At 42.0% G+C, this 17,324-nt stretch overlaps 1 protein-coding gene across 2 annotated transcripts in view; it reads left to right on the forward strand.

The window, feature by feature from the left end:
• Window positions 1-17,324, forward strand: part of TAFA2 (TAFA chemokine like family member 2) — a 504,871-nt gene that overhangs the window by 472,361 nt on the left and 15,186 nt on the right. For both annotated transcript variants that reach the window (XM_077265374.1, XM_077265373.1), the window contains exons 4-5: window positions 13,369-13,521; window positions 15,974-16,098. In XM_077265374.1, coding sequence (XP_077121489.1) covers window positions 13,369-13,521; window positions 15,974-16,098 — 278 coding nt within the window. The remainder of the gene's footprint in view (window positions 1-13,368; window positions 13,522-15,973; window positions 16,099-17,324) is intronic.

Raw genomic sequence — 17,324 nt, forward strand, 5'->3', positions numbered from 1 at the left:
TAGAACAAATTTTCAAATCTGGCGCCAAGCTAACATCACTGGAGAGTCATAAATATTTGGGGGTCCATTTGGACAGCAAACTGGACTGGAGATGCCACTCAGAGACTGTCTACAAGAAGGGGATGAGCAGATTGTATTTCCTAAGAAAACTGAGGTCTCTTAATGTGTGCAGCAAAATGTTAGAAATGTTCTACCTGTCTGTGGTGGCAAGTGCCATCTTTTTTGCAATCATATGCTGGGGTAGTAGTGTGCGGGCCTCTGATGCTAATAGGCTGAATAAGCTTATCAAAAAGGCAAGCTCTGCTGTCGGCTGCAATCTGGACTCTTTTGAGGAGGTAGTGGAGAGAAGAATTCTGAAAAAGTGTATGGCAATTATGAACAATAATGCACATCCACTATATGAGCTATTCATGAGACAGAAGAGCACCTTCAGTAACCGGCTAATACTTCTAAGGTGTAAGAAGGAAAAATATAGGAAATCGTTTGTGCCAACTGCTATGGGGATGTACAACAATAACATTAGGGTTAAATCATCAAGGTGAATGTCTACTTTATTCCTTCTACTTTTCAGTTCACCCGCTGTGTATGTCCTATTCTAATGTATAATGTATAATGTTCTTCTGTCAACAAACTGTCATGTCAATTAAGTAATTCATTTTATGATTCTTATGATGTAAGTTGTGCTGCTGTGATACCATAATTTCCCACGAGATCAATAAAGTGTATCGTATCGTATCGTATCGTACATGCCCATTTGGCACAAGAATTGAAAATCTGATCTATTTGTACAGCCATTTTCTTTTGTCTGTGTACACTTGTGGTTATGTCCTCAGGAAAAGGTAATTTGAAGTTTGAAACTCGTTGAATTAAACCACTTTTGTTTATTTGAACACCTTGACTTTTCATCATTATCGGCAGCACGGACTAAATCCACAAAATCCTCTATCTTGTCACATTGATACGGTCTTTTGCGGATCCGTGGATCTGCTGCAGCTGGAATCCTCATTGAGATATATATGCCTTACCAATAGATCTATCTGGTTAGTGCAATTTGAATTAAATGAAATTTGTGTCGATCGAATAAGACCCTATTTCTCTGATTAGGGTTGAGCGAAACGGGTCGGCCATTTTCAGAAGTCGCCGACTTTTGGCAAAGTCGGGTTTCATGAAACCCGACCTGACCCCTGTGTGGGGTCGGCCATGAGGTCGGCGATCTTCTGAATCTGGTATCGGAATTCCGATATCGAGTTCCGATATGTTTGCGATATCGGGAATCGGTATCGGAATCCATATTTAAGTGTAAAATAAAGAATCAAAATAAAAAATATTGATATACTCACCCTCGGACGCGCCTTGGTACTAACCGGCAGGCTTCCTTCCTAAGAATGAGCGCGTGAATGACCTGCGGTGACGTCGCGGCTTGTGATTGGTCGCGAGCGGTCACATGGACAAGCCGCGACATCATCTAAGGTCCTTCACGCGCTCATTCTTAGGAAGGAAGGCTGCCGGAAAGAAGCAGGGCGCGTCCGAGGGTGAGTATATTCCTATTAGGTATATACTCACCCTCGGATATGCCCTGCTTCTTTCCGGCAGCTTTCCTTCCTAAGAATGAGCGTGTGAAGGACCTTAGATGACTACGCGGCTTGTCCATGTGACCGCTCGCGACCAATCACAAGCCGCGACGTCACCGCAGGTCATTCACACGCTCATTCTTAGGAAGGAAGCCTGCCGGTTAGTACCAGGGCGCGTCTGAGGGTGAGTATATCAATATTTTTTATTTTGATTCTTTATTTTACACATTAATATGGATCCCAGGGCCTGAAGGAGAGTTTCCTCTCCTTCAGACCCTGGGAACCATAGTATCCCATTGCACTGCATTGGGTTTCGTGTTTCGGCCGACCCCGACTTTTTTATAGGATCGGCCGATTTCACTCGACCCGACTTTTGAGAAAGTCTGGTTTCGTGAAACCCGACCCGATCCTATAAAAATAAAAGTCGCTCTGATCTCTCCTACAGTTTATTCCCAACACGCGCTTATGTAACACGGGGACAGCACACCAGGAAAAAATTGTTGGCTACCACCGCCATGAGATCGTAGAAAGACTCAGTTCCCACAAGTTGAAACAGCAACATTTCCATCTGGCAATGTGGGTGTTTAGCGTTTGGGCCTGTGGGTGGGTGGCTGGATATTTCTGCTTTCTGGTAAATGTCTGGGGCATGGACAACTGAACACTGTGCTGAGACAATAAAGTGGACTTGATTATTGACTGTTGTGTGTCTGCAACCTCTGGTTGTGGGCAGGAGGCATCAGCCCCTGCTTCACAGTCAGCAGTTTGGGAAAGCCGTAACATGGGCAGTGGTTTGACCCTCAGACACAGATTTGGTACCAAGGTGTTTCACCCACCTACTGGGGTGCTTGGCTGCCATGGGCTTTTCCATGCTGGTGGTGCTCATGTTGGCAGTGTTTTTGCCTCTTCTTAGTTTGGTTTGGCAGATACTGCAAATTACAGATGTTTTATCTGAAGGACTTTAAGAAAAAAACTGCCATACGGGGGAACAGCGCACCCTTGGCATGTTATCTAACCAAAAGGGGGGCTCTGTGGAATAGTTGACTGTGTTCTACTTCTGGGCAAACCACTACCTCTTCTTGCCTGTTTTCTTGCTACGGATCCATCCCTCTCTGCACTGCTGTGCTCGCTAGGCGTGCCACTTTGCAGGTTGGATCAGTGGCCTCATCATTGACTACGTCGGCTTCCGACTGATCCTCAATCTGATCCTCCTAAGCTGCGATTTGAGTTTGACCTGATGGCAACTGTGCCTCATGATTATCCTCCACCTCTTCAGACATGAATTGACCTTCCCCAACAAGGCTTTCTCCTGGCCTTGGGTGCTCAAATGTTTGGGCATCACTGCACTCCACCTCCTCATGACCCTCTTTAATGGTGCACATTTAGAGTCCTGACAAATTACAAGGGAACGTAAACAGTTCTTCAAAGTGGCCAGCATTGGGGTCATATGTCTCCTGGGACTCTTGATGGTGGGAGGAAGAAGGACTAGGTTGAGGATTCAGAGGCCCAGCCTTTTGGCTGCAGTGCTGACACTGGACCAAGTGGAAGACTTCGTAGTGCTGCTTGTCAGCACACTGGAGAATTTGTCTGCCATCCAACCCACAACATCCTCGCTCTTGTCTGGGTTTGTTAGTGGTGTAGCACGCTGACCAAATTTAGACAGGAACCTACACCATGTTCCATATTATTATGCAAACTATATTTTTCTCGGATTTTCCTAAAGGGTTGGGGCAAATGACAGTCAGTCTAATAAAAGTCATCACCCATTAGAGTATACACCAAATTTTATTGAAGAAACATCCCAATGATAACAGTATAATCTCCAAAATGAATAAAAACTCAAAATGCACTGTTCCAAATTATTAGGCACAGTAGAATTTTTAAACATTTGATATGTTTTAAAGAACTGAAAATGCTCATTTGTGGAATTTGCAGCATTAGGAGGTCACATTCACTGAACAAAAAAGCTATTTAACTCCAAAACATCCTAACAGGCCAAGTTACATGTTAACGTAGGACCCCTTCTTTGATATCATCTTCACAATTCTTGCATCCACTGAACTTGTGAGTTTTTGGAGAGTTTCTGCTTGTATTTCTTTGCATGAAGTCAGAATAGCCTCCCAGAGCTGCTGTTTTGATGTGAACTGCCTCCCACCCTCATAGATCTTTTGCTTGATGATACTCCAAAGGTTCTCTATAGGGTGGAGGTCAGAGGAAGATGGTGGCCACACCATGAGTTTATCTCCTTTTATGCCCATAGCAGCCAATGACTCAAATGTAGTCTTTCCAGCATGAAATGGTGCATTGTCATGCATGAAGATGATTTTGCTCCTGAAGGCACGTTTCTGCTTTTTAGACCATGGAAGAAAGTTGTCAGTCAGAAACTCTATTAACTTTGCAGAGGTCATTTTCACACCTTCAGGAACCTTAAAGGGCCCTACCAGCTGTTTCCTCATGATTCCAGCCCAAAGCAAGACTCCTTCATCCCCTTGCTGACATTGCAGCCTTGTTGGGACATGGTGGCCATCCACCAACCATCCACTACTCCATCCATCTGGACCATCCAGGGTTGCTTGACACTCATCAGTGAACAAGACTGTTTGAAAATTAGTCTTCATGTATGTCTGGGCCCACTGCAACCGTTTCTGCTTGTGAACACTGTTTAGGGGTGACCGAATAGTAGGTTTATGCACCACAGCAAGCCTTTGAAGGATCCTACACCTTGAGGTTTGAGTGAATCCAGATGCTCCAGCGGCTTCAAATAGCTGTTTGCTGTTTTGTAATGGTATTTTGGCAGCTGCTCTCTTAATCCAATGAATTTGTCTGGCAGAAACCTTCCTTAGTATGCCTTTATCTGCATGAACTCTGTCTATACTGTGTTTCAGACACAAATCTCTTCACAGTATGATGATCACTCTTAAGTTTTCGTGAAATATCTAATTTTTTTCATACCTTTTCCAAGGCATTTCACTATTTAATGCTTTTCAGCAGCAGAGATCCTTTTTTTCTCATATTGCTTGAAACCTGTGGCCTGCTTAATAATGTGGAACATGAAGTAGTTTTCTTTTAGTTAGAATCACCTAGAAAACTAATTATCACATGTGTTTAAGATTGATTTCAGTGATCCATTGAGCCCTGAGACACCATACCATCCACGAGTTTATTTGAAAAATAAAACAATTAAATCTTTATGACACTTAAATCAATTTGCATAATAATTTGGAACACCGTGTAGAACAAGATACAGTCACCATCAGATCTGTAACACACCCTTGGCTGGCTCCACCACATCCATGTCCCTTAACGTCACCCTTTCGTGTCTTGAATGCGTTATGCTTATGAAACCAAAAAATACTGGCTTTATTTTTCACAAGTACCATTACAAAGGTCTTATGTACAAATTCATTGTATCTAGCAATGTGTGGCTATTTTTTGGGAGATTGTCCTGCTGACACACTCCAAATGCGGAACAATGAAGATTATTGCCCCTGCTAAATTGTCACGTATGATTATCTCTACCCATATTGCTCCAGTCACACAACTGGTAGATAAAGATATGCATTTTAAAGAATACAAAACTAAGATTTTTTTCAATTGGCATGCTATAACACTTCAAATGTGGGGTAATGAAGATTATTGCCCCTGCTAAATTGTCACATATGATTATCTCTACCCAGATTGCACCAGTCGCACAACTGCTAGACAAATATTAGGTATTTTAAGTGGAAAATAGCAGTGAGCTGCAGCATGTAATTGCGATGATCATAACACCCAGGTGCCTGCCTGCCTTTCACCCTCCCTCCCTGCTATTAAATCTCTCATTACTAAATCCCTACCAAACAAACAAAAAAGTAATCTTGACAGTCTTCAGCTCTGAAAAGAGCTTTTTGGAATGAAAAAACGCTCAGTATAATCTCCTGTCACTCTCCCTACACTACTTTCACGTTCCTGACGCTCAAACTATGCTCTCTATGCTGTTTCTGGCTGCAATGTGCGCACGATGGCACTGGCAGCCTTTAAATAGTCCCTATGACACTGGAAGTCCAGCCAATCACAATAATGCCACACCTAATATAGCGCTGGCGTTACTGTGATTTGCAATCCAGCCTGTTATGATCCTTAGTGGCTGAGGATCACGAATAGACCAGCAAGTGAATAAACTAAGGACAAGCTCTAGGGAGCTGGTAACGACTGATCGCAAATATGAACCTATCCAACACAACTAGAGGTAGCCGGTGAACGTGCCTAAAAAAATCCTAGACGTCCTGAGCCAGCCTGAGGAACTAGCTACCCCTAAAGAGAAAGAAAGACCTCGGTTGCCTCCAGAGAAATAATCCCCAAAGATATAGAAGCCCCCAACAAATATTAACGGTGAAGTAAGAAGAAGGCACATACGTAGGGATGAAATCAGATTCAGCAAAAGAGGCCCACTAGTACTAGAAAGCAGAAAATAGAGCAGGGGTCTATGCGATCAATAAAAAAACCCTTACAAAATATCCATCCTGAGATTTCAAGAACCCACGCACCAACTAATGGTGTGTGGGGAGAAACTCAGTCCACTAGAGCATCCAGCAAGCGAGGGAATCACATTTTAGCAAGCTGGACAAGAAAACATGATAAACACTGCTGATCAAAAAATGAGCAAGGAAAACTTAGCTTGTCCTGGATGGACTGGGAGCAAGGTAGTCAGATGGAATCTGAGTAGCACTGATTACATCGACAGCCGGCAACAAGTGGAAGTAAAACAGAGCTATATAGGAACCTCCCAGAGGATAACGAACCAGCTGATAGCCAGAGACCAGCAGGATAACAAACAAAGCCACCAGGGGGAGCCCAAAGCAAAAGTCACACCATACCACCAGAGACCACAAGAGGGAGCCTGAAAACAGAGTTCACAACAGTACCCCCCCTTAAGGAGGGGTCACCGAACCCTCATGAAAACCCCCAGGGCGATCAGGATGAGCCACATGGAAGGCACGAACCAAATCGGCCACATGAACATCAGAGGCGACAACCCAAGAATTATCCTCCTGACAATAGCCCTTCCACTTGACCAAATACTGGAGCCTCCGTCTAGAAACACGAGAATCCAAGATCTTCTCCACCACGTATTCCAATTCTCCCTCAACCAGCACCGGGGCAGGAGGCTCAACCGGAGGAACCACAGGCACCACATACCTCCGCAACAACGAGCGATGGAACACATTATGAATAGCAAATGATGCCGGGAGGTCCAGACGGAATGACACAGGGCCAAGGACTTCCAGAATCTTATAAGGACCGATAAACCGAGGCTTGAACTTAGGAGAGGAGACCTTCATAGGAACGAAGCGAGAAGACAACCACACCAAGTCCCCAACGCGAAGTCGGGGACCCACACAGCGACGGCGGTTGGCAAAGAGCTGAGCATTCTCTTGTGACAACTTCAAATTGTCCACCACATGATTCCAAATCTGATGCAACCTATTCACCACAACATCCAGTCCAGGACAGTCAGAAGGCTCCACCTGACCCGAGGAAAAACGAGGATGAAACCCCGAATTACAAAAAAAAGGAGAAACCAAAGTAGCAGAACTAGCCCGATTATTAAGGGCAAACTCGGCCAACGGCAAAAAAGTAACCCAGTCGTCCTGGTCAGCAGAAACAAAACATCTTAAATAAGTCTCCAAGGTCTGATTAGATCGCTCGGTTTGGCCATTCGTCTGAGGATGGAAGGCCGACGAAAAAGACAATTCAATGCCCAACTTAGAACAAAAGGTCCGCCAAAATCTAGACACAAACTGGGATACTCTGTCAGAAACAATGTTCTCAGGAATCCCGTGCAAACGAACCACATTTTGAAAAAACAGTGGAACCAACTCGGAGTAGGAAGGCAACTTAGGCAAGGGCACCAAATGGACCATCTTAGAAAAACAATCACACACCACCCAGATGACAGACATTCTCTGAGAGACAGGGAGATCTGAAATAAAATCCATGGAAATGTGCGTCCAAGGCCTCTTCGGGACAGGCAAAGGTAACAGCAAACCACTGGCACGAGAACAGGAAGGCTTAGCCCGAGCACAAATTCCACAAGACTGCACAAAGGAACGCACATCCCGCGACAAGGAAGGCCACCAAAAAGACCTGGCCACCAAGTCTCTGGTACCAAATATTCCAGGATGGCCCGCCAACACCAAAGAATGAAACTCGGAGATGACTCTGTTGGTCCATCTATCCGGGACAAACAGTCTCTCCGGTGGACAGCGGTCAGGTCTATCTGCCTGAAACTTTTGCAGCACACGTCGCAAATCTGGGGAGATTGCAGACAAAATCACCCCTTCTATAAGGATACCAGCCGGCTCTGAATCTCCAGGAGAGTCAGGCACAAAACTCCTAGAAAGAGCATCAGCCTTCACATTCTTCGAACCCGGCAGGTACGAGACCATGAAATCAAAACGAGAGAAAAACAACGACCAACGAGCCTGTCTGGGATTCAGCCGCTTGGCCAACTCGAGATAAATCAAATTCTTGTGATCAGTCAAGACCACCACACGATGTTTAGCTCCCTCGAGCCAATGTTGCCACTCCTCAAATGCCCACTTCATAGCCAACAGCTCCCGATTACCGACATCATAATTCCGCTCGGCAGGCGAAAACTTTCTTGAAAAGAAAGCACATGGCTTCAATACAGAGCCATCGGGGCTTCTCTGCGACAAAACAGCCCCCGCTCCAATCTCGGAAGCATCAACCTCCACCTGGAAGGGAAGTGAGACATCTGGCTGACATAAGACCGGAGCTGAAGAAAACCGACGCTTCAGCTCCAGAAAGGCCTCCACAGCCACAGAAGACCAATTAGTCACATCAGAACCCTTCTTGGTCAAATCCGTCAAAGGCTTAACAACGCCAGAAAAATTAGCTATGAAGCGACGGTAAAAATTAGCAAAACCCAAGAACTTCTGAAGACTCTTAACAGATGTAGGCTGTGTCCAGTCATGAATAGCCTGAACCTTGACTGGGTCCATCTCAATAGTAGAAGGAGAAAAAATGAAACCCAAAAAAGAAATCTTCTGGACTCCAAAAAGACATTTTGAGCCCTTCACAAATAAAGCATTGTCACGCAGGACCTGAAAGACCATCCTGACCTGCTTAACATGAGACTCCCAATCATCCGAAAAATCCAGAATATCATCCAGATACACAATCATAAACTTATCCAGATATTCACGGAAGATGTCATGCATAAAGGACTGAAAGACTGAAGGAGCATTAGAAAGTCCAAAAGGCATCACCAAGTACTCAAAATGGCCTTCAGGCGTATTAAATGCAGTTTTCCATTCATCACCCTGTTTTATACGCACAAGGTTATACGCACCACGAAGATCTATCTTGGTGAACCAACTAGACCCCCTTATGCGAGCAAACAAATCAGTTGACAATGGCAAAGGATACTGAAATTTGACCGTGATTTTATTCAAAAGGCGATAATCAATACAGGGTCTCAGGGAACCATCCTTTTTAGCCACAAAAAAAGAATCCTGCACCAAGAGGGGATGAGGACGGGCGAATATGTCCCTTCTCTAAAGACTCCTTTATATAACTCCGCATGGCAGCATGCTCCGGCACAGATAAATTGAAAAGTCGTCCCTTAGGATACTTACTACCAGGAATCAAATTTATAGCACAATCACAGTCCCTATGAGGAGGTAGAGAATTGAGTTTGGGCTCCTCAAATACATCCTGGTAGTCTGACAAAAACGTAGGGACTTCAGAAGGAGTGGACGAAGCAATTGACACCACAGGAGCGTCACCATGAATTCCCTGACAACCCCAACTTGACACAGACATAGCTTTCCAATCCAGGACTGGATTATGGGTCTGCAACCATGGTAGACCCAACACGACGACATCATGCAAATTATGCAGTACAAGAAAGCGAATCACCTCCTGATGAACAGGAGTCATGCACATGGTCACTTGTGTCCAGTACTGAGGTCTATTCGTAGCCAATGGTGTAGAATCAATTCCCCTTAGTGGAATAGGGAATTTTAAAGGCTCCAAATCAAAACCACAGCGCCTGGCAAATGACCAATCCATCAGACTCAGGGCGGCACCTGAATCTACAAAAGCCATAACCGGGTAAGATGACAGGGAACAAATCAGGGTAACAGACAAAATGAACTTAGGCTGTAAGGTACCAATGGTGACAGATTTATCAACCTTTTTTTTGCACTTAGAGCATGCTGAGATAACATGAGCTGAGTCACCACAGTAAAAGCACAACCCATTTTGCCATCTATAATTTTGCCGTTCACTTCAGGTCAGAATTCTGTCACATTGCATAGATTCAGGTGTCTGTTCAGAAGACACCGCCAAATGGTGCACAGGTTTGCGCTCCCGCAAACGCCGATCAATCTGAATGGCCAGAGTCATTGACTCATTCAGACCTGCAGGCGTAGGGAACCCCACCATGACATTCTTAATGGCTTCAGAAAGACCTTCTCTGAAATTTGCAGCCAGGGCACACTCATTCCACTGAGTAAGCACCGACCATTTCCGAAATTTCTGGCAGTACACCTCTGCTTCATCTTGCCCCTGCGAGAGGGCCAATAACGTTTTTTCAGCCTGGTTCTCAAGATTAGGTTCCTCATAGAGCAATCCAAGGGCTAGAAAAAACGCATCTACACTAAGCAATGCAGGATCCTCTGGCGCCAATGCGAAGGCCCAATCTTGAGGGTCACCGCGCAAAAAGGAAATGATAATCTTAACTTGCTGAACGGCATCACCAGAGGAACGAGGTTTCAAAGAAAGAAACAACTTACAATTGTTCCTAAAATTCAGGAACCTAGATCTATCTCCAGAAAACAACTCCGGAATAGGTATTCTAGGCTCTGACATAGGACTGTGAACAACAAAATCCTGAATACTTTGAACCCTAGCAGCAAGATGATCCAGACTGGAAGCCAAGCTCTGGACATCCATGTCAGCAGCTGAACTCAGAGCCACACCAAGATTAAGAGGAGGAGAGAAGCTAGCCACAGCAGCTAGACACACGGCAAAAAAAAAAAAAAAAATTCTCAAGGCTTCTTTTCTCCTGCTTCTGCCATGCAATTAACACTTTCAGGCCAGCTGTACTGTTATGATCCTTAGTGGCTGAGGATCACGAATAGACCAGCAAGTGAATAAACTAAGGACAAGCTCTAGGGAGATGGTAACTGGACTGATCGCAAATCTGAACCTATCCAACACAACTAGAGGTAGCCGGTGAACGTGCCTAAAAAATTCCTAGACGTCCCGAGCCAGCCTGAGGAACTAGCTACCCCTAAAGAGAAAGAAAGACCTCGCTTTCCTCGAGAGAAATAATCCCCAAAGATATAGAAGCCCCCAACAAATATTAACGGTGAAGTAAGAAGAAGGCACATACGTAGGGATGAAATCAGATTCAGCAAAAGAGGCGCACTAGTACTAGAAAGCAGAAAATAGAGCAGGGGTCTATGCGATCAATAAAAAAAACCTTACAAAATATCCATCCTGAGATTTCAAGAACCCACGCACCAACTAATGGTGTGTGGGGAGAAACTCAGTCCACTAGAGCATCCAGCAAGCGAGGGAATCACATTTTAGCAAGCTGGACAAGAAAACATGATAAACACTGCTGATCAAAAAATGAGCAAGGAAAACTTAGCTTGTCCTGGATGGACTGGGAGCAAGGTAGTCAGAAGGAATCTGAGTAGCACTGATTACATCGACAGCCGGCAACAAGTGGAAGTAAAACAGAGCTATATAGGAACCAACCTCCCAGGGGATAACGAACCAGCTGATAGCCAGAGACCAGCAGGATAACAAACAAAGCCACCAGGGGGAGCCCAAAGCAAAAGTCACACCATACCACCAGAGACCACAAGAGGGAGCCTGAAAACAGAGTTCACAACACCAGCCCATCATTTTCATTGGCTGTAAAGAAAGCGACAAACATGCTGGGCGGGTCGCTTCAATATACCGAGGCAAGTACCAAATTACTCGCCGAGTAGCTAATAGCTCGAACACCGTACTATTTGTGTGAGTAAAGAATAGTACTGAATGTATTCGCTCATCACTACACATAACATTATCTGTACCCGGATTGCACCAGTATCACAACTGCTAGATAAAGATACGCTATTTATTAAACCAGTAGAAAATTAGGATTGTTTTTTAGATCGCCTTGCTGACACACTCCAAATGCTGAGTAATGAAGATTATTGCCTCTGCTAAATTATTACATAATATTATCTGTACCAGGATTGCGCAAGTCGCACAACTGCTAGATAAAGATACACTATTTTTTAAACAAATATATATTTTTTGGGGACTTTTTTACATTGCTTTTATGAGACACGTCAACAGCAGACTCAGGGAAATTAATGATAAATAGTGAAGTTTCAGTAGTTCAAGAGGTTTTGGGCCAGTCACACAACTGCTTGACAAATATTAGGTATTTAAGCAATAGATGAGGAATTAGATTAAATTTTTAAAATGGATGTTACTGTATGCTGGCACTGAGGAATATTATTTTATGGTTAAAAAAAATTATAGGCTGCTACACAGGAATATTATTTAGCTCCCCCAAAAATGTTTTTTTATATGCTGTTACTACCTAATATTATTTCCCTCTACAAAGACCTGATTTTTATATTTTGGTAGTGGATGAAACCCTCCCTATTTCACCCTAATCCCACATTCTGTTCCTAATACTAACTACTGTACAATACAGTGGAAAATAGCAGAGATATGTAGCATGTACTTGCAATAATGAGAACACCTAGGTGCCTGCCTTTCACTCTCCCTCCTATTAAATCTCTCCCAACTAAATCTCCACCTAACAAGCAAGTAATCTATTCACAATCTTCAGCTCTTAAAAGAGCTTTTTGGAATAAATAACGCTTACTATAACCTCCTATCACTCTTCCTATTCTCCTTTCACTCTCCCAACACTCAAACTATGCTCTCCCTATTTCCGGATGCAATGTGCATAAAATGCACATTTAAATATCCCCTATGACGCTGAACGACCAGGCAGTCATAGTAATGCCACACCAAAGATGGCATTTGCAGGATCCGTTTTTTGCCCAAAACGACGGATTGAGACGGATTGCTAAAAACGCAAGTGTAAAAGTAGCCTAAGACCTAAAAACCCTGTTTATAGTTGTACTGTGCTTTTTAAAGTGAAGGACTTGTCTGATGTAAATATGGCTGAATCTCCAGAGAAATGTGTAATTTCACAGCTGCCTTTCTCTGCAGACTGAACTGCTTAGTTGTCATGCAAGAATCATGTTTTGAAATGTATTAGCTTTCAGTCATTAGCTGTGAATAGTCACCTCTTATATTATGTTCTTAACAAAGGTGAGTATACAAATAAATTATTAGACGTTTGTCTCCCCATAAATGTCAGATATGATCTTGATAAAGTAATATTTATAATTATTTTTTATGGATAGCGGATTTCCTCATTACTCATAAATGTGACATTTCCAATATCTAAATTGCTAGAAATAAAAAAAAAACATTGGTCTTATTAAAAACAAATGTGTTTGGTCTAATACAGACATGTTACTACCTTCCATCTGCTTTTTCTTCTGCTGTCTGTTGGGTATAAAGGGAGCTTTGTGAGAATAATGTGACATTTTAGAACCTCTGAAAGATTGATTTTTATTGTTTTGTTTTATTTCTTTCTACTTTGGGATACATGTTCTCTAGTTATGAGTCACCACAGAGATTATTTCAACTGTAAATAAAATGTTTTATTTTTTTTTAAAAGCCACTTATCTTCTTTCCTCTTCAGCTCATCATGTTAAAACTGGAACATGTGAAGTTGTGGCTCTTCACAGATGCTGTAATAAGAACAAGATAGAGGAAAGGTCACAGACAGTAAAGTGCTCATGCTTCCCAGGACAAGTGGCAGGAACAACAAGAGCTACTCCATCTTGTGTAGATGGTATGTATCTTGACTTTGCTAAGTGTTGTGCTCTGGTCTATAATAATTACTATGAAAAAATGTTTTCCATCATACTTTATTTATGCGTTGTAATCCAGAATTTTGATGACTAAATAAAATACTAAGGAAGAGATTTATTTATTGTGTGACTATTTAGACATGAAATACACCAAAGTTATCGCAGTGGTTCATCCACTTTAATAAATTGGTGGAACTTTATCCAAGGTGATGCCAATTGTGGGCAAACATTTTACAAAAAGGCCAAATAATTTATGATTACCTATTGTGTCATTATATATAGTCATGACCAAACATTTTGAGAGTGACATATTTTTCACAAAGCTTACTCAGTGTTTTTACATCTTTTCGTCAGATGTTTCTATGATATACTGGAGCACAATTCTAAGCATTTTATACATTTTAAAACTTCTATAGATAAATGTAAAATCAAGTTTATGCAAAGACTCAATATTTACAAATTACAATTTTTTCCAAACTTCTACAATTAGCCTTGGTATACTTGATAGCTTCTTAGCCAAATTCTGACTGATGGAATCCCATTCTTGCTTAATCACTGTTTGAAGTTTATTATATTTATTGTGTTTTGTCTATCCACTTTTTGAGGACTGACTATAGGTTATCCATTTGATTGAGATCTGGGGAATGTCCTCGCCATGGACAAAAAATGTCAATGTTTTTCTCACAAAATCACTTAGTTATCATTTTTGCATTATGACATGGTCTTTATTATGCTGGAAAAGGCATTGTTCATTACTAAATTGCTTCTGAATCATTGGGAGAAGTTGGTCCTGTAGGTTCTTTTGATACTATTCTTTATTCATGGTAGTGTTCTTAGGCAAAATTGTGAGTGAGCCCAGTACTTTGGAGAATAAGCAGCCCCACACAAGTTTAGTCTCAGAATGCTTTACCGTTGACATAACGGTCTTTTCTTCTGTTGAAATTAATCCTTCCTGATACCCCAAACAGTCTGAAATGGCCCTCATCAGAAAAATAACTTTACTCCAGTTCTCTTCACTTCTGCAGTCTGATTTTTGCTCTTGCTGGAGATTTGCATTCTGTCTATGCTGTTTTTCTTGATGAGAAGTGCTTTCATTATTGCCCATCCTGACACCAGACCAGCCTCCAAAAGATTTCACCTCATTGTACGTACAGATGCACTCACACCTGTCTGCTGATATTACTGAGCATGCTCAGCACTGGTGTTGAAACAATTCCATAAATTTATCCTGAGACGGTCCTGGCACTTGCTGGACTTTCTTGGGCACCATGAAGCCTTCTTCTCAGCAAATTAACCTTTTTTTTTAAGTTCATGATAATTCAATAAAAGGTTGATTTAGGTGTAGTCTTTCAAGCAACTTGCTTTAAAGTCCATTTGATGCAAAGCAATAATGACTTCAAGTTTCTCCTTGGAGAAAATTGTGGTTAACAGAAGAAGACAATGATTTCAAGCACCACCCCCCTTTTAGAAGCAGCAAGTCTGCTCTTAAACGTCGGATAAAAAACTAGTGTGTTGAAAGGAATATATCTATTGACCTCAAAGACTGCTCAAGTGGGTACTGAATAAACAATCAACTGATATTTAAAAATACAGTTAGGTTTTTATAACACATTATCACTATACAATTTTATGCTTTTTTGATAACCTGGTTAGCTTCCATGGACTGATTTCTTTCATTTGTTGTTGTCTATGATATTTAATGTAAGCTGCTAGCGGTGGTTAACTGAATGAAAGCCCACAACTGATTAATACTACCTCATTTTTCTCTGTATTTTTTAATATCAGCTGCTTGTTTTTTTTAGTATCCACTTAAGCAGTCTTTGGAGTGTCTAGGTATATTCCTTTTAGCCCCATGGTTTTTGTTCAGCATTTGCATAACTATAGCTCTCTATATACACCATCACCAGGGGTGTAAGATTCTCCTTGCTGCTTTTAGTTTTTTCTCCTATTATGGAGTTAGCACAGGAGATACAACATTATCTAGATTGTTCTTAAAATTCAATGAGCATGACAGGGTCATATTAACAGCCTTGTTCTAGAAAACACTTTCTCATGAACTTACGAAACGATCACTGAAATTATGTAACTAATTTATTTTGTGGCGGGGGTTGAAAACCAGTGGAAATATTTTAATTTGTGAATAAGGTCATTCTCATAACAAGGAGTGACTTAGATTTGTTTTCCAATTCATCTGATCACTCTTTCTAACAATCTAGAGTTAATGCAAAGCGTCCCTACACAAAACTCAAGCAGCAAGGTTTGTGGAAACCAAAATTTGTGTCAGTCCCAAAAATTCTGGGCCATGATTTTACAGTGCATAATATTAATACCAGAAGAGATTAGATTATCGATCATGTTTGTGGTACAATTTACTTATAATCATGTTAAATCTAATAAATGTCATTGTCTAGATGTTCATTTTGTTAATTTCAGCATCGATAGTGGAACAGAAATGGTGGTGTCAAATGCATCCGTGTCTTGATGGAGAGGAATGCAAAGTCCTTCCAGACCAAAAAGGATGGAGTTGTGCCTCAGGTACTAAAGTGAAAACCACAAAGGTAAGTTAAGCTAATTCATATACAACTTTAATACCAGTATTAATACTGTTAGCTATATTAGCAATTCAATTATAAGCAATGTAAAAACATAATGAATACCTTTTTGCAAGACTACCCTATATTTGCAAAGGCTTCCTAAACATTTAAAAAGGTTCCTTAGTATGTTTCAATATGCTCCACCATCACGGGAAGACTGCTGATTTTGACAGATCTCCAGAAGACAGTCATTGACACACTCCACAAGGAGGGTAAGCCACAAAAGGTCATTGCTAAAGAAGCTGGCTGTTCACAGAGTGCAGTATCTAAGCATATTAATGGAAAGTTGAGTGGAATGAAAAAGTGTGGTAGAAAAAGCTGTACAAGCAACCGGGATAACCGCAAACTTGAAAGGATTGTTAAGAAAAGGCCATTCAAAAATTTGGGTACCATTCACATTGAGTGGACTGCTGCTGGAGTCATTGCTTCAAGAGCCACCATATACAGAAGTATCCAGGACATGGGCTACAAGTGTTGCATTCCTTGTGTCAAGCCACTCATGACCAAGTTTGGACTGTTGCTCAGTGATCCAAAGTGTTGTTTTCAGATGAAGGTAAATTTTGCATTTCATTTGGAAATCAAGGTCCCAGAGTCAGGTGGAACAGTGGAGAGGCACACAGTCCAAGCTCCTTGAGGTCTAGTGTGACATTTCCACAATCAGTGATGGTTTGGGGAGCCATGTCATCTGCTGGTGTAGGCCCACTGTGTTTTATCAGACCAAAATGAACGCAGCCATCTACCAGGAAATTTTAGAGCACTTCATGCTTCCCTCTGCCGACAAGCTTTTTTGAGATGGAAATTTCATTCTCCAGCAGGACTTGGCACCTGTCCACACTGCCAAAAGTACCAATACCTGGTTTAAAAACAACAATATCACTGTGCTTGAGTGGCCAGTAAACTCACCTGACCTTAACCCCATAGAGAATCTATGGGGCATTGTCAAGAGGAAGATAAGAGACACAAAACCCAACAATGCAGATGAGCTGAAAGCTGCTATCAAAGCAACCTGGGCTCCTATAACACCTCCGCAGTGTCACAGGCTGATCGCTTCCATGCCATGCTGTATTGATGCAGTAATTGATGCAAAAGTAGCCCCGACCAAGTATTGAGTGCATTTCAGTAGACCAACATTTCGGATTTTAAAATCATTTTTCAAGCTAGTGTTATAAAGTATTCTAATTTACTGAGAT

Source organism: Ranitomeya variabilis, chromosome 5, assembly GCF_051348905.1.
Source record: "Ranitomeya variabilis isolate aRanVar5 chromosome 5, aRanVar5.hap1, whole genome shotgun sequence".
Classification (NCBI taxonomy): domain Eukaryota; kingdom Metazoa; phylum Chordata; class Amphibia; order Anura; family Dendrobatidae; genus Ranitomeya; species Ranitomeya variabilis.